Source organism: Leucoraja erinacea, chromosome 16 (genome assembly GCF_028641065.1).
Source record: "Leucoraja erinacea ecotype New England chromosome 16, Leri_hhj_1, whole genome shotgun sequence".
Taxonomy (NCBI): domain Eukaryota; kingdom Metazoa; phylum Chordata; class Chondrichthyes; order Rajiformes; family Rajidae; genus Leucoraja; species Leucoraja erinaceus.
Window position 1 is genome coordinate 28,354,534 of NC_073392.1, and position 27,640 is coordinate 28,382,173.

Genomic DNA, 27,640 nt, shown 5'->3' on the forward strand with positions numbered 1-27,640 from the left:
AGTCAGCTGAAAGTCAAGGGTGTTTAATTGTCAGATGTACCAACAAAGGAACAATTAAATTATTACTTGCAGCAACAAAACAGAGTGTAAACACAATGCTGAGAACACAACTGACCTACATTGTAAGGAACTGGATAGGAAACAAAGTGTGACAATAACTCAGCGGATCAGGCAGCATCTCTGGAGAACATGGATAATTGACATTTTGGATTGGAACCCACCTTCAGACTTCATCAAGGAATTGCAGATGCTGGTTTACAAAAAAAAGACACAGTGCTGGAGTAACACAGCGGGTCTTCTTCATACGTTCATTCTAAAGAAGGGTCCCGACGAAAATGTCACCTATCCATGTTGATCAGAGATGCTACCTGACCCGCGGAGTTACTCCAGCACATTGTGCCTTTTTTAGATTGTAGAGATAGATATAGATGTAGATATGCCATTTATTGTCACTATACATGTACAGTGAAACTGAAAGCTGCTCGTACTCAGTGCGTACATACAATTTAGCACAAAAAACAAGTAACAGAAAAAACAAAAAACAGAAGGGAGATGGGGGTTGGAATAGGTGCACAATTTCTGCGGCGCTACATACATACATACATATATACAGATGGAAGTCCGTGTTGGGCGGTGTAGTCAGTGCATGTGTGAATTTGAATTTATAGTAGTTATAATTCTCGGAAAGCAACTATTCCTGAGTCTGTTTGTCCTGGATTTGATGCACCTATAGCGCCTTCCAGAGGGCAGCAGGTCGAACAGTCCAAACGCAGGATGGGAGCTGTCTTTGATGATCTTCTTTGCCCTGCTAAGGCAGCGGGAGGTGTAGATATCCATCAGGGAGGGGAGGGGGCAGCCAATGATCCTCTGCGCTGTCCTGGTTACCCTCTGAAGCCTCTCCCTGTCTGCCATGGTGCAGCTGCCATACCATGCTGTAATGCAGTATGTCAGCAGGCTCTCGATGGACGAGCGGTAGAAGGTCAGCAGCAGGTTAGAGTCCAGATTGTGCTTCCTGAGGACCCTCAGGAAGTGCAGCCGCTGCTGAGCCTTCTTGATGACCGCTGTCGTGTTGTCCGTCCAGGAGATGTCAGCAGCGATATGGACGCCGAGAAACCGGAAGGTGTTGACCCTCTCCACACACTCGCCGTTGATGTGTAGGGGGGCTAAGTCGGTGCTGTGCCTCCTGAAGTCGACAATGAGCTCTTTTGTTTTCCTGGTGTTCAGAGCCAGATTGTTTTCTGAGCACCAGGTTGTCAACTTCAGGACTTCCTCTCTGTAGGCTGCCTCGTCTCCCTTTGAAATAAGTCCGACCACAGTAGTGTCGTCAGCAAATTTGACGATGCGGTTGTTGTTGTGGGCCGGACTACAGTCGTAGGTGTAGAGACAGTATAAGAGGGGGCTTAGCACACAGCCCTGTGGGGAACCGGTACTCAACTTGCGAGTGGAGGAGAGGTGGGGGCCGAGTCTCACAGTCTGGGGCCGGTTGGTGAGGAAATCCTTTATCCAGGCACATGTGAGAGTGGGGAGGCCGAGAGTGACCAGTTTACCAATGAGAATGTCCGGAATTATTGTATTAAAGGCTGAACTAAAATCCACAAAGAGCATCCGGACGTAGCTCTGCCCCTGCTCCAGATGGCTCAGCACAGAGTGGAGAGCTACGGTAATGGCGTCTTCTGTGGATCTGTTTTGGCGATAGGCGAATTGGTGGGGGTCGAAGTCTGGTGGTAGATAGTCCTTGATGTGCTGGAGGACCAACCTCTCGAAGCACTTCGTGATTACCGGAGTGAGGGCCACAGGACGGTAGTCATTAAGGCTGGTGATGGTAGACTTCTTCGGCACAGGGACGATTGTGGCTGATTTTAGGCAGGACGGAATAACTGCCTGGGCCAGGGAGAGGTTGAAAATTCTGGTGAAGATGGCAGTGAGCTGGTGGGCGCACGCTTTGAGCACCTTACCAGGGACTCCATCTGGGCCGGTAGCCTTCTTGGGGTTCACTGCCAGGAGCACCCGTCTGACATCGTGTTCCCTGACAGTGAGTGGAGTAGTACAGGAGCTAGGTGAGGGTGGAAACAGGGCTGTAGCAGGTGAGTGCTGCTGTTGTGATGTTTCAAAGCGGGAGAAGAAGCAATTTAGCTTTTCTGCCAGCGGCGCACTCAGGTCGTCTGACTTTGTGGCACAGCCTCTGTAGTTGTTAATGTCTTGTATGCCCCGCCATACCTCCCGTGTATTATTGCTGGACAAGTGGGTACTGCCTTATTTTCTGAATCAAACCAGTTTGGTAAAACCCTAGCAACACCGATCAAACGAGGAGATAGACAGGTTTTTCAGTCAACTTTTAAAAGAAAGTAACTGGTCAAGTCAAGATTATTGTCATATGCACAAGTACAGTGAAGTATAGGTACAATGAAATATACAATACACAATGAAATGTACAATTAAGTATCGCAGGCACATACACAAGACACAAAAGCATCAAGTATACATAAATCACACAAATCTTGCCAGAAAGTGAAATAAAATTGTCTGTACAGAAACAGGACATTAGTGCAAAAATGCACCATTAGAAAACACGTCTACGTTAGTGCAAGAGTCTGTAGTGTTCCCTTGCAAAGTAGGATGTAGGATTACTCTCCTCTCCCATCGCGGAAGAAGTACAGAAGTGTGAAAACGCACACCTCCAGATTCAGGGACAGTTTCTTTCAAGCTATTATCAGGCAGCTGAACCATTCTATCAAGAACTAGAGTGCGGTCCTGAGCTACTATCCACCTCATTGTAGATACCCCGACAGTCTTTAAACGGACCTTAATAGACTTTATCTTGCACTAAACATTATTCCCTTTATCGCGTATCTGTACACTGTAAATGGGTCGATTGTAAGTTCGTATTGTCTTTCCACTGACTGGTTAGCAACAAAAGCTTTTACCTGTACCTCAGTTCACGTGACAAAACTAAACAAAACTAGAAACTAGGGTTGTGCAGGGCGTTTCAAGAACCAGGTAGTTGTTTGAAAGTATAATTTTCCTGAACCTGGTGGTGTGAGACCTCTGACCCGATGTAACAGTGAGAAGAGGGCATGGCCTGGGATGGTGGGGATCCTTGAAGATAGATGCCAGCAGGAAGCTTTTCAGTCAGCCAAAGCCAACTGTGAACTTCAACAGGATATCCATCAATCATGGTGTTACCTTCTTAGAATGTTATTTTGAGAGTAAACTTGGGAAATGCCTTGACACAGCCATGTACAAATTCAAGGCGAACAGCCTGAGAAAGAGAAGAGTGATAGATGGTGATGTTGTGGAGCAAGACTGGCCAGTGACTGAAGACGGTGACACAGAAATAAGTTTTTTTGACCCAGATGATGGTGAAAACATGGATCAGACTACCTGTGGCTTCTGTCCCACAGTCAGTTGGTGAGTTAAGTTCAGGATGGAATGTGAGTAGGAATAAGTGCAGTAAATGTGAATATCGTGAGGAAAAGTTGACAATTAAATGCGACAAATGATAAACACACCAAAGACATATGACAATAAAACACTCTTGACCTCTCTCGTAACCTTGCATCTGCAGCTGCTTGTTTTAAGTTGCACGGCTCCAAATTGAAATGCTATTATACTGATTTGCCACCAGGTGGCAGTGCCTTCCACTGCCCACCCAGTGTTTGTGCAGCTTGCAACCCATCGGAATGATATTTTGATATCTCTAATTTCAAGTAACACTTGCATTCCCTCTCTCTCTGCCCCTCTCCCACCCTAGTCATCCTGTTAGTTCCACATTTCGCATCCCTATATCCCTTCGTTATCACCTCTTCCACAGCCAACAATGGACCATTGTGGGCTCCACCTTTCCTTGGTCATCGGTGCCAGCTGTGACTTGTGCTGAACATTCCATTACCTCTAGTTTACCTCTCAATGACCCGAAACGTCACCTATTCCTTTTCTCCAGAGATGCAGCCTTGACCCGCTGAGTTACTCCAGCATGTTGTGCCTATCAACCCCGGTCCAAAGACTGGTGTTGTCTCCATGCTGTTCCTATACAACAGTGGCGTAGGAAAGACAACATACAATTATTATATGTTTGTTTCTCCTGACTTCAGATGCTTACCACACAGTGCATTGCTTTTTGAACTGCTATCGCTTTTGTGCTGTGCAAGGGATCAAATAATTTTGGCATTGTTGGCTGAGGGATCAAAATTGGCCAGGAAAAACAAGGTGCTGCTTGGCTGATGCTCGCTCCAGACTAATTATACTGTGTCTATGTGGTTCAGGGGAGAATGATCCCAGAAATTATTGTGTTAACACATGATGAGCGTTTGACGGCACTGGGATTGCACTCGCTGGAGTTTAGAAGGATGACGGGAGGACCTCCTTGAAACTTACTGATTAGTGAAATACCCTGATAGCGAGGATGTGGAGAAGATGTTTCCACGAGTGGCAGAGTTCCAGAACAGAGGCCACAGCCTCAGAATTAGAGGACATACCTTTAGAAAAGAGGTGAGCAGGAATTTCTTTAGTCAGATGGTGGTAAATCTGTGGAATTCATTGCCACAGACGGCTGTGGAAGACAAGTCAATGGGCATTTTAAGGCGGAGATTGCAGATTCTTGATTAGTGTGGGTGTCAGAGGCTATGGCAAGAAGGCAGGAAAATGGGGTTGAGAGGGAAAGATAGATCAGCCATGATTGAATGGTGGAGTAGGCATGAAGGGTCAAATAGCTTAAATCTGCTCCTATAACATGAATTTATGAACTTATAAAAGTGTCCAAGCATCATGCACCCCATAAACAGGCCCTTTGACCCACCAAGTCCATGCCAACTTTCTTGTCCATCTATGTTAATTCCATTTGTCTGTTTTAAGACTGTATCCTTCTATGCCTTAAAATTAGACATAAAGTGCTGGTGTAACTCAGTGGGTGAGGCAGCATCTCTGGAGAACATGGATAGGTGACGTTTCAGGTCGGGACCCTTTTTCAGATTCAACCTGAGACTTTCCTCCTCAACAGCAGTCTAGGAGCACCTTCACCAGAGCGACTGCAACTGTTTAAGAAGATGCTATTGTGTTGGATGCAAAACTGAAAATAAAAAAAACCCAAGAATCACTGAAGAAACTGCAGACATTGGTAAATTGAAGCATAAACAGAAAATTCTAGATATACTCAGCAGGTCACTCAGCGCTTGTGGGAAGAGTGACATTTCAAGTTGATGACCTTTTATAAATTCAAGAACACCTTCTTTCCCTCTGATATCAGACTATTGTACAGATCACTTAATATGCTAGGGACAAATTTCCAATCTTCCAATCTACCTTTTTTGTGTTCCTTGCACTTTTTTTTACTTGCACTTTCCCTATCAGGTGTGCTCTCATAATTTTGTCCAGATGTGCATTATGAGGTGCATTGTGGTATCTACCTCCACATCTCCTCGGCAACGAATTCCAGGCACTCACTACCCTCTGTGTAAAAGAATATGCCCCACACGTCTCCTTTAAACTGCCCCTCGGTTTAAAGCTCTGCCCTCTAGTATTTGTTTTTTTCATGTTGGGAAATGGTTCTGACTGTTTACCCTAGTGTCAAAGGATACGGGGGGTGGGGGAGGTGGGGGGGGGGGGGGGGGGGGGAGATTGCGACCTTCACGTGGTCCGCCCTGTTTCAACGAATGCAATCAACCCGGCGTGCATAATCAAATAAGATCAAATAGACAAGTTGTCCTACAACTTTAGGCTGTGCACGCCATACGCAAGAAGAAGAAAGGGTACGGGGGGAAGGGAGGAGATTGGAGTTGAGTGGGAAAAATAGATCAGCCATGATTGAACGGCGGCACAACCTTGATGGGCTGAATGGCCTAATTCTGCTGCAATGTCTTATCATCTTATGATTTTTCACTAAGTTCTAAAGGAAGGGCATCTGAACCAATATTGTCTGCTGGTCTGCTCTGGGACTAAATATAAGTTTAAAGAAGTACGACATGCGTGTCACTGAATACTCTACAAACCCCTGTACATGCACTGGCTGGTTACATTATGGCCTGGTACGGCAATTCCAATGCAGAGGAAGGCAAGAGGCTGCAAAGAGTGTTGGACTCAGCACCCCCCCCCCCACCACCATCGAAAGCATTGACATGAGGCGCTGACTCAAGAAGGCGGCATCTAACCTCAAGAATCCTCACCATGTTCTCTTCTCACTGCTACCATCCTAAACTATTTCCTAAAACAATCAGGTTTTGGAACCGACCCGCACACCCGTAATCCTCCCTCGGCAACTGAACATTACAGACCACCTCTTGCACTACTGTGGACTTTACTTGTAGACTTTGACTTTTGAGATGCAGCGTGGAAACAGGCCCTTCAGCTCACTGGGTCCGCGTCGACCAGCGATCACCCCCTAACACCAACACTATCCTCCACACTAGGGACAATTTTACCAAAGTCAATTAACCTATAAACATGTACTTCTTTGGAATGTAGGAAGAAACCGGAGCACCCGGAGAAAACCCAGGCCGTCGCAGGGAGAATGTGCAAACTGAACCCGTAGTCAGGATTGAACCGGGGTTCCTGGTGTGTAAAGGGCCTGTCCCACTTGGGCGTCATTTGTGCGTCATTTATGCGACAGGCCGGTCGTAATTGACGTGCAACAGTCGCGCAAAAATCGTCTAGCAGTCCGACAGTCGCGCGCCAGGTGCTCCTGAGGGCCCTGCTTCTTTTGGGAGCTATTTGCGATGTCGTTCGTACTTAGTCCGATCTCCGTGGCAAGGATTTTCCCAGTGACAATCAAAGATACTATGGTGAAAATTTTTCAAAACTACGCGCGCTTTATACCCGGGTGGTCACGTTATGCGGCGCTCAAATGACGCACAAATGGCGCGCCGATGGTATGCGTGCGGTGCATGGTTACGGACGTTGACGCGCGGTGACGCATAATAAATTAGCATAGACAACGATCGTGCGTCACCGTGCGTAACCATGCGCCACCACGCGCCATCAGTACGTCAGCGTGCACAAGGGATGCGTCACGCAGGTGGCGAGTGAGGATTTTGAGCCTCACAAAATCCTGGGGCGCAGCGCATTACCGCACATCACTGCCTACGCCCCCACGCGTCACCATGCGAGCGTCACGACGGGCCAACCAATTTTTAGGATGTCGCATAAATGACGCGCAAATGACGCCCAAGTGGGACAGGCCCTTAAGGCAGCAACTCTACTGCTGTGCCACTGTGCTGCCCCAATTGTGTACTTGTTTTCCAATTATGCATTTGCACTAATGTACAAACTAGGTATAAATGATTATATAATTTATGTTTTGTGTATTGTCTATGTCTATCTAGCAGTGGTGCAGCTGGTAGAGCTGTTGCTTCACGGCGCCAAAGACATAGTTCGATCCTGACCTCGGTAGCCGTCTTTGTGAAATGTGCATGTGCTCCCTATGACTGCGTGGGTTTCCTCCAGGTGCTCCGGTTCCCCCCACATCCCAAAGACGCGCAGGTTTGTAGGTTAATTGGCCCACTGTAAATTACGCCCTTGTGTGGATGAGAACGTGTGATCGATGGTTGTGGTGGACACGGTGGGCCAATTGATATGCTGTATCAAAATTAAATGAAACTGTTTGCACCAAAGATTATTGAGGAGCCTCTATAGTCTTTGGTTTGCACTACCACGGAGGGTGGGGTCGAGTGGCCACCTGCTGCCACGTAGCAGAAGATACACCTGTTCGATGTTACTTTATCGGCCCAAGGTTTATTGAATCATTGAATTGAAAATGGTGTGTTTCTGCACTGATATCTTGCTCTTTTCGGGATAGTCTTTTCCTCTTTAAAAATTCTTGTAGAATTGATGTACAATATGTTTTTGGTGTGTTATCTGAGTCCATGTGATGCTGCTACAAGCAAGATTTCCATTGTACACTGTGCACCTGCACTTCACTGCACTGGTCCATGTGACAATAAACTCAACAGGGCTTGACTGGTCATTGCAAGGTTAAAATTAAAAAAAATGGTAGTTCATAGGATTAGAGAGAATGGAAAGCCTGAAGCGATTTAATGTCATGCCGGTGTGTACGTGTTTGGCCGAGGTTTTGTGTTGCACACAGCGGGGTCTAAAAAAAAACCCCAGTGGCAACGCCTCCAAGCACGTTCATTGGCTTTTCTTTCACAAAGTCTCCTTCCTTTGCATGACGCTCGGCTGCGAATTCTTGGAAATTTCCTGGAACTGGATCAAAGGCATTTCCGTCGTGGGCTGTGACACATTCTTGGGCAGAAGCCGGATCCAGAGAGAGGGGAAGTCGATGACTGTTAAGCGCCCTTTATCGCGAATTACGCGCATACACACATACACACTCAACTCAAGGGCAACAGATGGCCGGTATAACAGTGCTGCTTGCTGCCCGCATGTTTCTGTCCGACTGAATCCATTGTATTTCTTCTTCCAAGTTGCAAGCTGTTTCGTGCAATTCCAGGAACCCTCCCTTTTCGTTCTTGGAATCACATTAAGCAAGGGCATCTAAAACCAGCAGTTACGGCCGGCGCTGCCGCACTCAACCTGCGCCCTGCATTTGAACTTGGAACTTGGGATGTTTACAGCAGACCTGTCTCTCTCTGAATTCTTCTGAATCAGAGAAAAGGGCCAGGAAACAAACAAGGCGGGCGTGTAAATATTACTTATTTTGTTTAACTGGTGTAAATATATACACACACACACTTAAAAAACAAGAAGTCTTCCTTCTCTCACCTGTTCTGCTCACCTTAACCTCCGCCCTATTTTGGAAAACGAGCACCAAGGATTTGCATCTCTCGAACTTGACATGTTACTCTGTTTGCAAGGGTAAGCGTTGCATTTTTCTGTTTCATTTACCTCCAGTGTGTTTATATCTTGTATGTGATTGCTGCCGAACAGAATCGAGGACTAGAAACATTAGTGAGTAAAAATCATTGTTAAATGTCCCCAATCCCAACTAGAAGGGTAAATATTTGGCGGATTCGTTGACGGAGAGAATTGATTAACTCTGAAATAATTGTTGTAAATAAGTGTGCAAAGTCATAAGAGTAATAGATCGGGTAGAAATCCTATCCCTAATAGAAACGCACAGAGTCTTCTGCCCGGGGTAGGGGAATCAAGAACCACGGGACCGAGGTTTAAGGTGAAGGGGAAAGGTTTTATAGGAACCTGAGGGGCAACTTTTTCACACAAAAGGTGGTGGATGTATGGAACGAGTTGCCGCTGGAGGAGGTGGCTCCGCATGGTGCTATCGCAACGCTCAAGAAACATTTAAACAAACCAGCCTTTTATATCTATTTTCAGTACAAACCGGCATCTCCAGATCTTTACTACACGGGTAGATTTGTAGGATAGGTTTAAAGGGATATGGGCCAAACGCAGGCAGGTGGCACTAGTGTCGACGGGGCATGTTGGTCGATGTGGGGCAAGTTGGGCCGAAGGGCCTGTTTCCACGCTGTGTGACTATGAGAAGAGGGAAGATGCAATTCATGAACCTGTACAAAACCCGGCCAGTTCCCCAGGCTAACGTTGCCGGATAAGACTTTTTAATTTCAATTCGTCCTGTGTGTGGCGACTGCGCGAATATGTTGTCCTGTGTTCGACTTTGTGTCCGGAATAATAAAAGATATGTTTAGAAATACATCCCTAAAGGGATTGAGAATGTTGGCAATGTGGAACAATGGCGGTGAAAATCCAAGTGAATGCTTTGCAAGTTGGTTGTCCTTTGTTATGTGACGTTTATAACGGGCTGCGGATAAATACTGCAATTAGTCTCAACTGGAATAGAAAGCGGAGACTTGGGTTGTTGAAGTCGATGTGTCTCGATTAGCACCGAAGAGAGACATAAAATACTGGAGTAACTCGGCGGGTCAGGCAGCATCTCTGGAGAAAAGGAATAGGATTACGGGTCGAGACCCTTCCTTCAACTCATTATTCACCATCCCAATTTTATTTGTTCACTGAACGATACCATTGGTCACTTATTGACCGGAACACAGTGCTGGAGAAACTCAGCGGCTCAGGCAGCGTCTGCGGGGACATTGGCAGAGGATGGATGGTTCAGGTCGGGACTCGAAATGTCGCCTGTCTATTCCCATAGGTGCAGGAGTAGGTCATTCGGCCCTCCGAGCCAGCATCGTTATTCAATATGATCACGGCTGATCATCCTAAATCAGTGCCCCGTTCCTGCTTTCTCCCCATATCCCTTGATTCTGTTAGCCCTAAGAGCTCTATCTACCTCCCTCTTGCAAACATCCAGTGAATTGGCCTCCACTGCCTTCTGTGGCAGAGAATTCCACAGATTCACAACTCTCTGGGTGAAAATGTTTTTCCTCATCTCAGTCCTAAATGGCCTACCCCTTATTCTTAAACTGTAACCCCTGAATAAACTTACAAAATTCTTAAGGGGTTGGACAGGCTAGATGCAGGAAGATTGTTTCCGATGTTGGGGAAGTCCAGAACAAGGGGGTCACAGTTTAAGGATAAGGGGGAAATCTTTTAGGACCGAGATGAGGTAAACATTTTTCACACAGAGAGCGGTGAATCTCTGGAATTCTCTGCCACAGAAGGTAGTTGAGGCCAGTTCGTTGGCTATATTTAAGAGGGAGTTAGATGTGGCCCTTGTGGCTAAAGGGATCAGGGGGTATGGAGAGAATGCAGGTACAGGATACTGAGTTGGATGATCAGCCATGATCATATTGAACGGCGGTGCAGGCTCAAAGGGCAGAATGGCCTACTCCTGCGCCTATTTTCTATGTTTCAAGTAAGAATCCCATAATTCTGATTGGGAAATGTAACACTGTTTGTAGGATAGTGTGTAAGATAGAACTTGTGTACGGGTGATCACGGACTCGGTTTGCCGAAGGGCCTGTCTCCACACTGTATCTCTAAAAAATAAAACTAAAATCTAAAACTATCAGCATTGCAAGCTGCTTTGCAGAGGAATGATACAGTGGCCTTGTAAATTGAAAGAAGATAACATTAAAAAGGACATATTTTTCCACGATTTTGAACAACAGCCAAGGTCTATAATGGGAGTGCGTTGGAACATTGTATTCTCTGATATGAACCCATCACGCATTCATCCAAATCGCAGACAAACCCATCTCGCCCCTCGCCTTAGTAAATGGTGGTCAGTCTTTGTCTCATCTCCACAGGGCCTAGGGACTTTGTCCTGCCCCTACTCTCTTTTCCAGCTTTCTCCACCCCCCCCCCGCCCCGCCTACTATGACCATTCCCTGCCTGAAATAACCTATATAACCTATCCATGTTCTCCAGAGATGATGCCAGACATGTTGAGTTACTCCAGCACTTTGTGCCTTTGTTTCTGTAATCCAGCTTTGCGTCTATCAATCCTGGGTCTGCGTGGAAATCTCTGTACTTGCAGCTGAAGGAGTGTGAAGTGTGCGCACATATGTGTGTGTGTTCACGTGTGTGTGTGTTCACGTGTGTGTGTGTGTGTATTCACGTGTGTGTGTTCACACGTGTGTGTTCACGTGTTCGTGTGTGTTGTGTGTGTTCACGTGTTGTGTGTGTGTGTGTGTGTTCACGTGTGTGTATGTGTTCACGTGTGTGTGTGTGTGTGTGTGGTCAAACTACTTGTGTGGCTTTGCTAATTGGCTGAATTCCACCTCTTTAAGGATCACACACATGAACACTCACAAAGTGCTGGAGTAACTCAGCAGGTCTGGCAGCATTTCTGGAGAATATACTGTAGATAGGTGACGCTTCAGGTCGGGACCCTTCTACATTTTAACTGCTTTCCTTGTTTTCACAAGGCCTTGCTAATTGACACTATTTACTGGTGAGGAAGCCTGAATTGAGAAGTGGACGTTTGGTTCATTGACACACTTGTTGCGTGCTTCTCCCCCAGTGAACACACTGTTCTTGTTGTCTTTGCAGTGAAGGCCATGGCTGTAACTCCACCCCTCCCTGTATCTCCTGCAAATCACAGGACATGACAGTCATTTTTCCCAATGACGTGGGGAGTTGGCAGCCTGGGTTTGTTGTTCCTTACTGCTTGATGTAGCTGAATTACTTGCCAAGTTTTGGAAACACCCATGTTTCTGGTTTAGCGATACAGCATGAAATTACATTTTGTAAAAAGCTCAGTAGAAGTATCCCTTTTCCATAAGCCCTGAGATACATCTTAGATAAGCATGTCAGATACAGTACATGTGTAGCAGTACAGCTGTCGTACACTGAGACAGGATACAGAGTCACAGGTTTGGTGCCATTTTCAAGCCCCAGTTGTTGTAAGTGCAGAGTTCTTGGCCTGACCATGAAGGCCCGTTGTCATGGCGATGTTGCAGGGTCAGCCTGGCCAAGCTGTGGTGTGCTCCAACGCTGTTCCACCGCTGTAGGCCGTGTCGGGTCCACGTGCTCGACCACTTGGGGCGGCGCTGGGTCCAGCCGAGCCCCAGGCTGTTGCAGGGTCTCCAGTGGCCCACTCCCCAGTCGAGACCGTCCAATCTCTCCCACAGCCGGTTTGTTTTCCGGCCCTCCGTTCCACTCCTTCCTCTCTGAGCCGTTTGCACATCCCCCCTGGGTGACCCCATGGGTTTCCCCTGAGTGCTCTACTTTCCTGTCTGGTTGGTGTTAATTAGCTGGTCTGGATCAACTTTGGTGTGAATTGTGGTGGGAGCATTACCTGCAGGGAAATAAATGGAGACATTGGAGGACATTGATCAGACTGCTCTGAGAGCTGGTATAGACTCGATGGGCCAAATGGCCTCATTCTCATTGATGAGCTGGACAGCCTCCTCTTGATGGACCTAATGGCCCTTACTGATGAACCGAAGGCTGCATCCACCTGATTGGTTGAATGCCCTCACTCTCATTCATGAAACAAGAGCAACACTGACTTGATGGGCAGAATGGCCTCATTCTGATTGACGAGCTGAGCAGCCTCATTCATTTGTGGATACAAGGAACTGCCGATGCTGGTTTATAGCGAAGATAGACAAATAGTGCTGGAGTAACCCAACGGTTCAGGCAACATCCTTAGAGAACATGGTTAGGTGACGTTTCAGGTCGAGACCCTTCTTCAGACTTCAGACCCTTTTCCAATTGGTCTGAAGAAGGGTCCCAACCTGAAACGTCACCTCTCCAGGTTCTCCAGAGATGCTGCCTGACCCGCTGAATTACAATAGACAATAGGTGCAGGAGTAGGCCATTCGGCCATAGGAGCCAGCACCGCCATTCAATGTGATCATGGCTGATCATCCCCAATCAGTACCCCGTTCCTGCCTTCTCCCCATATCCCCTGACTCCACTATCTTTAAGAGCCCTATCTAGCTCTCTCTTGAAAGTATCCAGAGAACCGGCCTCCACCGCCCTCTGAGGCAGAGAATTCCACAGTCACAACTGTGAAAAGTGTTTCCTCGTCTCCATTCTAAATGTCTTACCCCTTATTCTTAAACGGTGGCCCCTGGTTCTGGACTGCCCCAACATTACTCCAGCACATTAAGCCTCAACATCTTGATGATATCAATGGACTCATTCTCATGGTGAATTATAAAAATATTAGGCTAAAGAAAATTGTGCTGCTGTTGACATTGGACGATGCTTTGTGCTCCAGTCAGTGGTGACTGGGGATTTACAAGTCCGCCGTTACATTCTCAGCTTTGTCCTTGCTGCTTGATGTTTGAGCCTCGGGTCTAAAAGGTTACGACATTTTACTGAAGCAATAAATGATTGATCTGAGTACCGGTTTTATTAGGGCATCAACTTTAATTTAATCAGCTCCACTGGCATCTAAAGGGATTTAAAGGTTGGAATCATCCCTAGTATCTAGCATGGGCAGCACGGTGACAGAGTTGCGGCCACACACCACTAGTGACCCGGGTTCGATCCTTGAAGTGTAGGACCCGGAGAAAACCCACACGGTCACAGGGAGAACGTACAAACTCCGTACGTACAGCACCCGTAGTCAGGATCGAGCTCGGGTCTCTGGCGCTGTGAGGCAGCAACTCTATTGCAGTGCTATTGTGCCGCCCCTTTGAGGGACAAACCGTGGGTGGGATATCTCCGATAATCATACCTTTGCAACTTCGAAGTAGTGCCAGGTGATCTTATATGCAAGAGGCACAGTCATTGTGCGCATAAGCGGACTACATGGGATCCATATCACTCCACAATCAGTTCGAGGAAGGGTCCTGACCTGAAATGGCGTGGCATTGATGAGATTTGTTGATAGGTATATGGATGTGCAGGAAATGGAAGGATAGGGATTAAATGCAGGCAGATAAAGGGCCTGTCCCACTTAGGCTATTTTTTACAGGCGACTAGACTGTAGCCACATGGTTGCCGGGGTGTCGCCTGTACGGTCGTGAGTCGTCTCCTCAGTCGTCCAAAGAGTCGTAGCGTCTTTCTGGTCCTCGCTGGATTTTCAACATGTTGAACATTTTTCGGGGACAGTCGGCGACAGTGAGTTGACGCCAATGATCGTAGCTTGACTTCTCCTGACGCAGGTGCTGTCTAAGTGTCACCAGGTTAACGTAGGTTATCGCTGGTGCTGACTTTGGATTTTTTTCGTGGTTAAAGTTATGATTCTATTTCATGTCGAAGGGGGGTCCAGTCTACTATGACTATGACAGCCGCCGGCAATCGCCTAAAAATAGCCTAAGTGGGGCAGGCCCTTAAGAGTTGATCTTGGCATTTTGTTCGGCACAGACATCGTGGGCTGAAGGGCCTGTTCCAATACTGTAATATTCTGTGTTGTCTATCCATGTCCTCCGGAAATACTGTCTGTCACATTGAGTTACACCAAGTTTGCATGAGATTCCATGTGTCTGGAATTTATTTTATATCTCACAATTTCGGGGATGTATGTGGGCCGTACTTATGATGTGGATATTCATATTGAAATAAACTTAATTTCTCTCTCTCTCTCTCTCTCTCTCTCGCTCTCTCTCTCTCCCACCCACCAATGCACTCCCACCCTCCTCTCCCTACTCCTTCCCTACCCATAGACCTTTGGTGACACAGCAAGGAGCAAGGAACCTCACTCTACCCCGATCAAAGTCCGACATATTCATGATCTTGGAGCAGCCGGAAGGTCAGAACCCAAGGAGCTTGTCCCTTATGACGTTCCAGGAGGAGAGCGCCTCCGTCGGTCCGGCGCAAGTGCCTAACGTGGAACCCGTCGCCAAGAGAGACCCAGAAGATGACATGCAATGCCTCACCACCACCCTCCGCCAATTGGATCTGTCAGGTAAGCAGGTCAATGGTGAACGTACAGTGACAATGCTTTACTTATAACTGTCCCATAGCATCAGTGTCTATAGGTACTATAGATACTACTTTGGCCTTGGGCTTGGTTTTCTTGCTTGAGTGCTTATCCTGGTGTCCAGCACAAGTACTTTGTGTTTTAGCAGTAATTGCCATACCTAAGCACGATCCCCATTCACAAAGTGTAGAGGAATATTCCACTGAGCCCGCATGCAAGAGGCACCATGTTTTGGAGCCATTTTCAAAAGTCCAGTCCACGGCCTGGGTCTTATGAGCGGGCAGGTAGGACTGGTGTAGGTGGGGCATCTGGGTCATTGATCACCCGTTCACATGTTATCCCACTTTCTCCTCAGTCTGCTTACACACGAGCGTAAAATTTACAAAGGCCTATTAACCTATAAACCTGCAGGCCTTTTGGGGCGGGGGGAAATTGGAGCTCCCGGAGAAAACCCAGGTGGTCACAGAGGGAACCCACAGTCAGGATTGAACCTGGTCTCTGGCTCTTTGAGGCATGGGATATACACACATTGAGGTGTGGGATATACACACATTGTGGCGCGGGATATACACACACTGATCTTTTCTTCCCTCGTTTATTAAATTATTTCTGGAGTACTGTGTTTACATACTCTGTTGTGCTGCTACAAGTAAGAATTTCGTTGTTCTGACTAGGACATGACAATAAAACGCTCTTCTGTAAAATTGTGTGTAGGATAGTGTGTAGGATAGAACTAGTGTGCAGATGATTGTTGGTCGGCACAGACTTGGTGGGCCGAAGGGCCTGGTTCCATGCTGTATCTCTAAAACTAAGCTAAAATCTAAAGTGTAGAGACAAAGAACTGCAGCCGCTGGTTTAGACCAAAGACAGGGGCAATGTGCGGAGGTAACGGTGACGCAGTAGCAGTGGTGCAGCTGTAGAGATGCTGCCTTACACTGCCAGGGATGGGCGGTGAATACGGGTGCTGTCTATCCGGAGTTTATACGTTCTCCTCGCGACTGTGTGGTGGACGCGGTAATCGCCGGTCGGCATGGACTTGTTGGGCTGAAGGGCCTCTTTCCTGCTGTATCTTTAAACTAAACTAAACTACACTCAATGGTTTGGAGATGCTGCCTAAACAGTAGAGTGACCCCTTTGCTTTTGGTTTGCAGGATGGTACTGGGGCTCCCTAACCGCTAACGAGGCGAAACAGCAGCTCAACAAGATGCCGGAAGGAACCTTCCTCATCCGCGACAGCTCCCACCCCAGCTACCTGTTGACCTTGTCGGTGAAGACCAGCCGCGGCCCCACCAACGTGCGCATTGAGTACAGCAATGGAAGGTTCTGCCTGGACTCCTACTTCCTGGCCAAGCCCAGGATCTTGGCCTTCAGGGAGGTTCTCGGCCTGATCCAGCATTACGTCACCTCTTGCGTGGTGGACCGCTACGACAAGCCCGCAAGCACCGCGGCGCTTCCCCCCAAGGACACCGCCATCCACCTGAAGCTCATCAAACCCCTGCACCGGAAGGACTCCTTCCCCTCGCTCCAGCACTTGTGCCGATTGTCCATCAACAAGGCAACGCACCAAGCGGACAAACTCCCGTTGCCAAAACTCGTCCGCCGGTACTTGGAAGAATACCCCTTCCTTCTCTGAGTTATCTCCATAAGGGAAGGGATGGAGCAACATTGGTGCTGTTATATATCGATGGCTGAGACATGGTCAATTGATGGGTGCTTCAAGAACCTTGACATGGAGTAGATTAAATGTTGCTCCTGGGACAGTTGAACAGACTCGTTGCCTCAGTGGACTTGACCTGCAAATTGGTCCGATGACTTAAATGTGCACCGATGTGTTTAACAAAACAGGTGGATCGAGAGGGAATTTATAATAATGCGGAAAAGAACGTGATTCTGCAAAAAAAAATTAAACACAACTCTACAGTCTTTATATTAAAAGGATTGCACATTGAACATTTTTAAAGTTTCTGTATTTAAAAAAAAAAGACTAAAAGCAATGCAATATTTCAGAATAAAGTATTATTAACTCACTTTAACTCTCTCTGAGCCAAAGGCAATCTTCTGGAAGTACGCAATGGGTCAGGCAGCATCCGTGGAGGGAAGTGGACAGACGAATAGCCGAGGAGTGAATAGAGTGGATGTGGAGAGGATGTTTCTACTACTGGGAGAGTCTAGGAACAGAGGGCTGAAAAATGTCTTTTCAGAGGTTTATTTTAGTTCATTATTATCACGTATAGATATCATAAGTATGGATCAAGCATGAAAGATAAAACATTTAGTGCAAAAGAAAGTCCGATTAAAGGTGGTGGTTTTATATAAAGGCTATTTGCAGGTCAAGTGGTTTGGTTAGTGGGAAGCTTTTAAACATAAGATTCATCTTGCCGACGTACTCGAGGTTACACTGGGAACAGTGGATGCAGTAGATGAGGTGAGAGAAGGTGAATGGGAATCTTTGTCTTACCTGGAAGGACTGCTAGGGTCCCTGGACGAAGGAGGAGTTATAAGGACAGGTATTTCATCTCCTGGGGAAAGCTTCTGGGGAAGGGGTAGTTTGGGTGGGAAGGGATGTGTGAACTAAGGAGTTCCGGTTTCTATGGATGGGAAGATGTGTCTGCTGGTGGGATCACGTTATAGGTGATGCAAATGTCAGAGGATTTCCTGATGTGGCCTTCTCCCAATAGCGAGACCCAGCGACCATTTCACTGAGCACTCATCTTGATACTCCAAGGCCTGCAAGATCTCTTGGTTGTTAACCAATCTTGTGTCTTCTCAACCCTGTACTAACCTATATATTCCCAGGACTATCCTGAGCCTCCTCCATTGGCAGAGTGAGGCCATACACAAACCGGAGCAACCGCACATCATATTCCTCCTGGGGAGCTTACAATCCAACGGTTTGAACATTGAATTTTCCAATGTTAGGAATCGACATAACCCTCCCCTTCTGCGTCCTTCCTCCTGGACTGGCAGCTATTTCTCCCGTCCTTCTCCCCTTCCACCTATATTCCTTTCTCTAGCTTCACAATTTACAACTCTTCAATCCTTTAGTCTAATTCTTTCTGCATTTTCATCTCTGGCCTTTCTTTGACCAACCATCTTTTGAGGTTAGACTTTCGGGATATAACGCGGAAACAGGTTCTTTGGCCCACTGAGTCTGCGCTGTCCTGCGATCTCCCCATACACTAAGCTACACACTAGGCTCCGTTTTACAACTTGCCAATTAACCTACAGACCTGTATGTCTGAGGAGCATGGGAGGAAACTGGAGCAACCGTGGTCACAGTGTAAACATACAAACTCTATGCAGACAGTGCATGTAGTTAGGATCGAACCCGGGTCTCTAGCGCTGTGAAGCAGCAACTCTATCACTGTTCCTACCCTCAAACCCTCCTTGCCTATATCAGCCTCTTACCTGCCAAGGTTTGTCCTGCCCCTCCTCTCTTCCAGCTCCCTACTCCTCCAGAATCTGTCTGAAGAAGGGTCCCGACCTGAAACGTCACCTATCCTTGTTCTCTCCTGAGATGCTGCCTGACCCGTTGAGTTACTCCAGCACTCTGCGACTTCCTTTGTAAAGCAGCATCCGCAGTTCCTTGTCCTACAAGGGAAGAGTGTTTAATTGCCACATGTTGTCATATTGTCAATTTGACACATTGGGCGGCACGGTGGAGCAGCAGTAGAGTTGCTATCTCACAGCGCCAGAGGCCCAGGTCCGATCCTGACACCGAGTGCTGTCCACAATGTTTGTACATTCTCCTTGTGATCCGCATGGGTTTTCTCTGGGTGCTTCGGTTTCCTCCCATATTCCAAAGATATACTGGTCAATTGTAGGTCAATTGGATTGGTAAAATTGTAAATTGTCCCTAATATGTGTAAGATAGTGCTAGTGTACGGGGTGATCGATGGTCGGTGTGCATTCGGTAGGCCAAAGGACCTGTTTCTACGCTGTATATCTGAACTAAACTAAACTAATATGTGTCTGCAATGGAACAATGAAATTCTTACTTGCTTCAGCTTTACAGGCACATTAATACAATAATGCACAAATAGCATATAATAATGAATAATACAAAAAATAATAATCAGTCTGAAGAAGGGTCTCGACCCGATACATCGCCTATTCCTTCTCTCCGTAGAGGCTGCCTCACCCGCTGAGTTCCTCCAGCATTTTTGTCTACCCATAATACCAGGTAACCAGGTAACCAGACCATAAAAGAACAAAACAAAGTCCATCGACGCTGAGGTAGGGTTGAGGTTAGTGCTGTGCAGCATTCAAGAGCCTGATGTTTGCAAGGAAGAAGCTGTTCTTGAACCTGGAGCTCATAGTTTACAGGCTCCTGTGCATTTTTCCTGATGGTAGCACTGAGATGAGAGCGTGGCCAGATGAGGGTCTTTGATTAGTTAACTGCCTTTTTGATGATAGAATTAACTGCCTTTTGATGCAGCACCTGCCAGTCAGTAGATCCTTTCGACGGTGGGTAGTTTAAGCAAATAAATATCCATGATGGACCCAACCCCAGGCAGATTTGTTCACAGTCCCTTAGTCTGTTCTGCGCTCCTTCTACATTTAGTCATAGCAGTGGGGTAAAAATGTTCTTTGGGTAGTTTAGTACCATGAACCCAACCCATGCAGCTCATCCTGGATGTTTGAGTTACCAAACCAAGCCATGGCTCAACCAGTTAGTATGTTCTCTACTGCGCACCTGTAGACGTTCAATGGAGTCTTCACCAAACCTCCTCAATCTTCTAAGGAAGTAAAGGCATTAGAGTCATAGAGTCACACAGTGTGGAAACAGGCCCTTTGGCCCAACTTGCCCACGCCGACATACATGCCCCATTTACACTAGTCCACGAACCTGTCTAAACATTGCAATAGTACCTGCTTCAATTACCTCCTCTGGCAGCTCATTCCATACACCCGCCACCCTTTGTGTAAAAATGTTACCCTCAGTATCGTGATGAATCTTTTCCCTTTCACCTCAACCCTATGTATTGTATTGTATATCTTTATTGTCATTTCCTGAGTATTCACATACCCAGAGGAAACTCCTCTGGCAGCTCATCCATAGAAATAAAACACATATATCATGAACAAATTTCTGTAAAATCAAAAAGTGGCTCTGCCAGTGTGTCCAGGTTGGTGGTTGGTGCGCGTATCGTGAAAAATCTTATTTCATCCTTTCAGCTAATGCTCCTGTCTCTTCCCCCTAGGGGTCTTGCTGTTCTCCGATTCCCCTACTCTGGGGCAAGAGTCTTCTGTACGATTCCCCTACTCTGGGCAAGAGATTCTGTACGTTTATCTGATCTATTCCTCTCATGATTTTGCACCCCTCTATAAGATCACTCCTCATCTTCCTGCACTCCGTAGAATAGAGTCCTAGCCTGCTCAACCTCTCCCTCTAGCTCAGGCCCTTGAGTCCTGGCAACGTCCTATAAATCTCCTCTGCACCCTTTCCAGCTTGACAACATCTTTCCTACAAAATGGTGCCCAAAATACTTGCGTTGATGAGCTTTCTTTGTGATTGCGTCGACGTGCTGGGTCCATGACAGATTTTCAGAAATGTGAACTCCCAGGAACTTGAGGCTGTTGTCTCTCTCCATCGCATCCCGTCAATGAAGAACATTTTTTTGTGAATCCCTTGCTTTCCCTTCTTGGAGTCAGCAATCAGTTCCTTGGTCTTGCTAACCTTTTCCACTGGCTAGAAGGTCAGAAACCAGACATCACAAATGTAATTGTTCCATGCCAACTGGAACAACAGCACATCGTATTCCACTTGGAAACTTACAACTCAACAGTATGAACATTGGATTCTCCTAGGTAACCTTTAACAACTCACCCCCCCTCCCATTTCTGCTCCTCTCTCTTTCTCCTGCCTCCAACCCCCTCCACTGTGGAATTTCACTTATATCTCCCCTCCACCTACATTCCTTCCTCCAGCTTCACAATTCGCAACTTCAATCCTTTATCTCATACTTCTTTTTTTCATCTCTGGGCCTTTGTCCAACGACCTGCTTATCAATAGACATTAGGTGCAAGAGTAGGCCTTTCGGCCCTTCGAGCCAGCACCGCCTTTCACTGTGATCATGGTTGATCGTCCACAATCAGTACCCCGTTCCTGCCTTCTCCCCATATCCCTTAACTTCACTATCTTTAAGAGCTCTATCTAACTCTCTCTTGAAAGCAGCCAGAGAATTGGCCTCCACTGCCTTCTGAGGCAGAGAATTCCACAGATTCACAACTCTCTGGGTGAATAGGTTTTTCCTCCTCTCCGTTCTAAATGGCCTACCCCTTATTCTTAAACTGTGGCCCCTGGTTCTGGACTCCCCCAACATCGGGAACATGTTTCCTACCTCTAGCGTGCCCAATCCATTAATAATCTTATATGTTTAATGAGATTCCCTCTCATCCATCTAAATTTCAGTGTATACAAGCCCAGTCACTCCATTCTTTCAACATATGACAGTCCCGCCATCACGGGAATTAACCTTGTGAACCTATGCTGCACTCCCTCAACAGCAAGAATGTCCTTCCTCAAATTTGGAGACCAAAACTGCACACAATACTCAAGGTGTGGTCTCACTAGGGCCCTGTACAATTGCAGAAGGACCTCTCCCTATAACTCAGGACACCTTGTACTTTCGTTGTACTTCCCATTGCACTCTCGTTGTACTTCCCCTTTTCCTAACTTGTTACCATTCAGATAATAATCTGCCTTCCTGTTCTTGCCACCAAAGTAGATAACCTCACATTTATCCACATTAAACTGCATCTGCCTGTGTTTACCACTTACCAGCCCTGCTTTACTGTCCTCCATCTTTTTCCAAGCGGTGGGGGAGGGGAGGGGGGGAGTGGGGGAGGGGTGGAGCCAAGAACACGGAGTGACCAACATGAGTCTAATGAGTACTTTTGTAACTTTGTCGGCTGATGCAGGTTTATACCAAAGATAGACACAATGTGATGGAGTAACTCAGCGGGTCAGACAGCATCTCTGGAGAAAAAGGATGGGTGGCGTTATGGATCGGACCCTTCTTCAGACTTATAGTCCTGACCTGAAACGTCACCCACCCTTTTTCTCCCGCTGAGATACTCCTGCACTTTGCGTCTATCTTTGCCAAGTTAAACTAATCACTTCAATCTGCATGTGATCCAAATCTCTCCATTCCCTGCATATCCATTTGCCTAATTTAGATTTATTATTGTCACGTGTACCGAGGTACAGTGAAAAGCCTTGGTGTTGCGTGCTCTCCGGTCAGTGGAAAAAACTATACATGATTGCAAACATGGTGTCCACAGTGTATACATACAGGACAAAGGGAATAATGTTCAATGCAAGATAACGTCCAGTGATGCCTCCAATTAAAGTTAGTACGAGGGTCTCCAATGAGATGATGGTAGGTCAGAGCCGCTCTCTAGTTGCTGGTAGGATGGTTCAGTTGCCTGGTAACATCTGGGAAGAAACTCTTCCCTCTTGCCTGGAAGAGGGAGTGTCCGGGGTGAGACTGGTACTTGATTATGCTGGTGGCCTTGCCGAGCAAGTCTGATATAGTCTGATTAAAGACAGTCCAAAGGTCTCCAATGAGGTAGATGGGAAGTCAGGTAGATTGGAGGATAGAATCAAAGGCCTCTTAAACACCACATCCTCCCTGCCCCGATCATGCTAACTTTGGACAGTTTGCGTGTTTACGGCACCTGATCTAATTTCTACCCCCGCTGTGTGCAGAGTACACGGGGCCCACTCCCTGCTTTCACTGAACCAACACCAGCTGGCAATTGCTCAAATCTAATTTCTCTGAAAGCCTTCACCCACGGTTTCAATGTATTGAAGCTGAAGATGAACCCTGGCAACATGCCAGCATGACCTTGACAAATAATCTTAATTTATCGATTAGGAGTTCTGACGAAACCGCTGGTCAAGAATTCCTTTATCAGTTTGACATTGTAAATCAAGTACAGCCGGACCTGGGAGGCTAACGTTTGAAAGGGGCTGTCAGGTAAATCTAGTTGATGTATTTATTTAGAGAGGAGTACAATATAAAAACAGGGATGTAATGCTGAGGCTTTATGTCAGACCACATTTGGAGTATTGTAAGCAGTTTTGGGCTCCATACCTCAGGAAGGATGTGCTGGTGTTGGAGAGGGTCCAGGGGAGGTTTACCAGATGATCCCAGGAATGATTGGGTTAACGTAAGATGAGCGTTTGACGGCACTGGGCTTGTACTCGCTGGAGTTTAGAAGGATGAGGGGGGAAGCCTCATTGAAACTTACCGAATAGTGAAAGGCCTGGATAGAGAGGATATGGAGAGGATGTTTCCACTGGTGGGAGAGACTTGAACCAGAGGCCAAAGCCTCAGAATAAAAGAATGTACCTTTAGCAAGGAGAGGAGAAGGAATTTATTTCGTCAGAGGGTGGTGAATCTGTGGAATTCATTGCCACAGAAGGCTGTGGATGCCAAGTCAATGGATATTTTTAAGGCAGAGATAGATTCTTGTTTCTTGATTGGTACGGGTGTCAGGGGTTATGGGGAGAAGGGAGGAGAACGGGGTTAAGAGGGAAAGATAGATCAGACATGATTTAATGGTGAAGTAGACGATGGGCTGAATGGCCTAATTCTGCTCCTATCACTTATGAACTGAAGAAAACACTGGAAATACATATAGGTTTGTTGGTTAAGAAGGAACTGCAGATGCTGGAAAATCGAAGGTACACAAAAATGCTGGAGAAACTCAGCGGGTGCAGCAGCATCTATGGAGCGAAGGAAATAGGCAACGTTTCGGGCCGAAACGTTGCCTATTTCCTTCGCTCCATAGATGCTGCTGCACCCGCTGAGTTTCTCCAGCATTTTTGTGTACCTTAGGTTTGCTGGTTAGTTGGTATAAGTTGTAACATTGTTGCCAGTGTGTAGGGTAGTGCTCGTGTGTATGGGCCTTGCTGGTTGGCGCATCCTGCGTCTCGAAACTCTAAAGGCTAAACGCTAACCTCTACAGACTGGTTCACGAGCTGAGCACTTTATAGCACTCTGCAATGCGTTCCGTTTATTGTTTCATCTTCTGAAAAGCTGAGGTGAAGATGATTGTATGCACTGCACGGGGCAGATGGGTTACAGTTCAGTTCAGCAGAAAACCACAACCTACCCAGGAGATCGTCTGATGTCGTTGCAACACCCATTGCAGATCTGCAATCTACCCGCAAGGCGCTTAATGCGAAACCTTTTGGACAACGCGTTCACGATTCTCACGTCTGATCGGCTTGGTGAACCAAATGTCTCGTGGTTTGTGTTCATTTACCGCTGGCTCCAGTTTAGAGAAACAGCGTGAAAATAGGCCTTTCAGCCCGCTGAGTCCATACTAGCCATCAAGCATCAAGCGCTGACCATGGAGCGGCACAGTGGCACAGGGGTAAAGTTGCTGCCTTACAGCGACAGAGACCTCGGTTCAATCCTGACTGCGGTCGTTGACTGTATTGACTTTATACGCTCTCCATGTGACCATGTCCTCTGGTTTCCTCCCACAAAGACGTACAGGTTAATACTTAATTGGGTTCAGTAAAATATTAATTATTCCTACAGTGTAGGATAGTGCGAGTGTACAGGGTGATTGCTGGTCCACGCAGACTTGGTGGGCTGAAGGGCCTGTTTCCGTGCTGTATCTCAAAAGCATAAAGTAAAGTAAAGCACCCATTTAAACTAATTTTAATTTAGTTTCATTTAATTTAGAGATACAGCGTGGTCAAAAGTGGTGAACACAGCCCAGAGCATCGAAGGGATCACAAGAGTCGCTGCCTCAAAAAGGCAGCCGGCATCATCAGAGACCCACTTCACCCCGGCCATGCTTTCATTTCACTCCTGCCATTAGGAAGAAGGTACAGGAGCCTGAAAACTGTAACGTCCAGGTTCAGGAGCAGCTTCTTCCCAGTAACCATCAGGCTATTAAACATGGGGATAGACACAAAAAGCTGGCGAAATTCAGTGGGACAGGCAGCATCTCTGGAGAAAAGGAATGAGTGACGTTTCTGGTCAAGACCCTTCTTCAGGCTTGCTTCAGGCTATTAAACACAACAAGCTCCATATAGGCTCCGAACTACATAGCCTTGTGGACTTGTCTTTGCACAATTATTGTGTGTTTATTTATTTTTTCATATATGTGAAATCATATATATTTCCACAGGTGCTGCCTGGCCCTGCCAATGGTTTCCTGCACCTTCAGGAAACTTGAAGAATTTCAGATTTCAGATTTCCAACATTTCTAGTTGTTTTTTTGACTTTCGGGCGACAACAGGAAGCGGGGGGTCATTGGCCCGGTGGGGGAGGGACGTTGATGACCTCCCACAGCGCTGTTGATCACATAGTTCCAATGAACATATGACCCTCAGCAAAGTGGACATTATCGGCAAGTCAACAGAAACTTGGCCAAGGAATTAGGTCCTCGGAGAAGTTTTGGGTGGAAATTTCAGAGCTTAGATGCCAGACCACCAAAGCCTAATCTCCACATGGGGCAGTAAATTATAGCTTCCCAAGGCTCGGCAATCGGTCTAGAAGAGCTGTGAAAAATGTTACTGGAAGTCGCAGCAATTTGGCACCAAATTGACAGAGTTTTAAAACAAAACAACATTAACTGTGCCGTGCCTCAAAGGATTCCTGGAATCAAAGTGTCAACATTGAAGTGTTCTTGGTCAGATTCACCTGTTTAAGCGAACATTCCTGGAATTTACTCGATTTAATGGTTACAGACTAGATTAGGATCATTTCCAGTTGGTTTGAGTTGTGGATAATTGAATCTGAATTTCACTTGCAGGAGTCTTATAATATTTCATTACTTGTAGGGCGGCGCGGTGGCGCAGCGGTAGAGTTGCTGCCTCACAGCGCCAGAGACCCGGGTTCCATCCTCACCTCGGGTGCTGTCTATACGGAGCTTGTACGTTCTCCCCGTGACCACGTGGGTTTCCTACGGGCGCTCCGGTTTCCTCCCACACCCCAGAGACCCGCAGGTTTGTAGGATAATTAGCTTCTGTAAATTGTCCCTAGTGTGTAGGGTACGGTGTGTACGGTGTGATCGATGGTCGGCGTGGACTCAGTGGGCAGACGGGCCTGTTTCTACGCTGTATCTCTAAACTAAACTAAGCAATCAGCCTTTGCAATTTCCTGTCTAATGCCATCAAAATTGGCCTGGCTGCAATTAGGATTGTCACTAACACTGGTACAGTACTTGGTAATTTCAGATATCAATAAGGATCCTTTATTCATTAACTAGATTACAAAGGCCACCCACAGTGGCTGGCTCAAACCTTTTGTTCCTGGGTACTGTTGTAGCCTTTGGCAACATCTGATCACATGAAGTTGTCTTTAAAGGAGTGTCAGCATGAAAGGAGCAATTATTAATCATGAACCATACATATGAAACTTGCCTTCCAGGAAACACTGCTGCCAATTTTAATGCAACAACAAACAACGTGATAATCTGTTGCGAAACGTTGGTTGGGCAAAAACATTGGCCTGGAAACCCGCTTCGATCTTCAAATTATTATCTAGCTTTCAGATAAAGTCCTGGTTTAGCAGTTGATGTGAAAGACCATGTACCTGTCCGTGGACCACGGTACAGCTTTGTTTTGCATGCTAGCCAATCAAATCAGATAATACTATACACAACACGGCGACATCGTGGTGCAACGGAAGAGTTTCTGCCTTACAGCGCAAGAGACCCGGGCTCCATCCTGACCAACATGGAGTTTGTACGTTCTCCCTGTGACCACGTAGATTTTCTCCCGGTGCTCCGTGTTTCCTCCCACAATCCAAAGCCATACAGGTTTGTAGGGTAACTGGCTTTGGTAAATTTTCCCCAGTGCGTAGGATAGTGCTAGTGTATGGGGATAGTGCTAGTGTATGGGGATTGCTGGTCGGTGCGGACTCGGTTGGCCGAAGGGCTGTTTCCGCGCTGTATCTCAAGTCAAAGTCCAAAGTCCAAGTCCAAGTGAACCAAGGTGCAGTGAAGAGCTGTTCTTTGCGTGCTGTCCAGTTAAATCAGATTGTACCATGCATCAATGCAATCAAGCCGTACACATATACAATGGGAAGACAGAAAAAAATACCAGAGTGCACAATATAATTTTGCAGTATTGTAGTGTTACAGTTCCAGAGAAGAAGTACAATGTCTGCAACAAAGTAGGTTGGAAGATTGAGATTATCCCCTAGTTTATGGGAGGAATGTTCAGTAGTTTAGTGTAATTTAGTTTAGTTTAGAGAAACAACATGGAAACAGGCCTTTCAGCCCACTAAGTCAGTGTAAAAACATTCTCATTGCTTGTGTATTGGCAGCAGAGACCACATTGTGATGTCATTTTCAGTTTTCGGAATCTTCACGGCAACTTGTGTAAATGAGATCCCATTGTGATTGGACGGCTGTGAGATGCCATTGTGACATAATCACTGGAAGCTGCCAGAAAAG

At 46.6% G+C, this 27,640-nt stretch overlaps 1 protein-coding gene across 1 annotated transcript; it reads left to right on the forward strand.

Annotated features, from left to right (window-relative positions):
* The first annotated feature begins 8,197 nt into the window (after window positions 1–8,197).
* LOC129704703 (cytokine-inducible SH2-containing protein-like) lies at window positions 8,198–17,235 on the forward strand. Its single transcript, XM_055648004.1, has 3 exons — window positions 8,198–8,805; window positions 14,952–15,193; window positions 16,360–17,235. Exons 1-3 carry the CDS (start codon window positions 8,786–8,788, stop codon window positions 16,839–16,841), a joined length of 744 nt encoding a protein of 247 aa, XP_055503979.1. The 5' UTR covers window positions 8,198–8,785; the 3' UTR covers window positions 16,842–17,235.
* Window positions 17,236–27,640: the final 10,405 nt, after the last annotated feature.

What these genes read in the sequence shown, in the direction of transcription:
- LOC129704703 (XM_055648004.1), top strand. Translation starts at nt 8,786, where the DNA reads ATGTTACTCTGTTTGCAAGG. An exon ending in ATGTTACTCTGTTTGCAAGG is followed by an intron (nt 8,806 to 14,951) that starts GTAAGCGTTGCA and finishes CCCTACCCATAG; the next exon opens with ACCTTTGGTGACACAGCAAG. An exon ending in CCGCCAATTGGATCTGTCAG is followed by an intron (nt 15,194 to 16,359) that starts GTAAGCAGGTCA and finishes TTTGGTTTGCAG; the next exon opens with GATGGTACTGGGGCTCCCTA.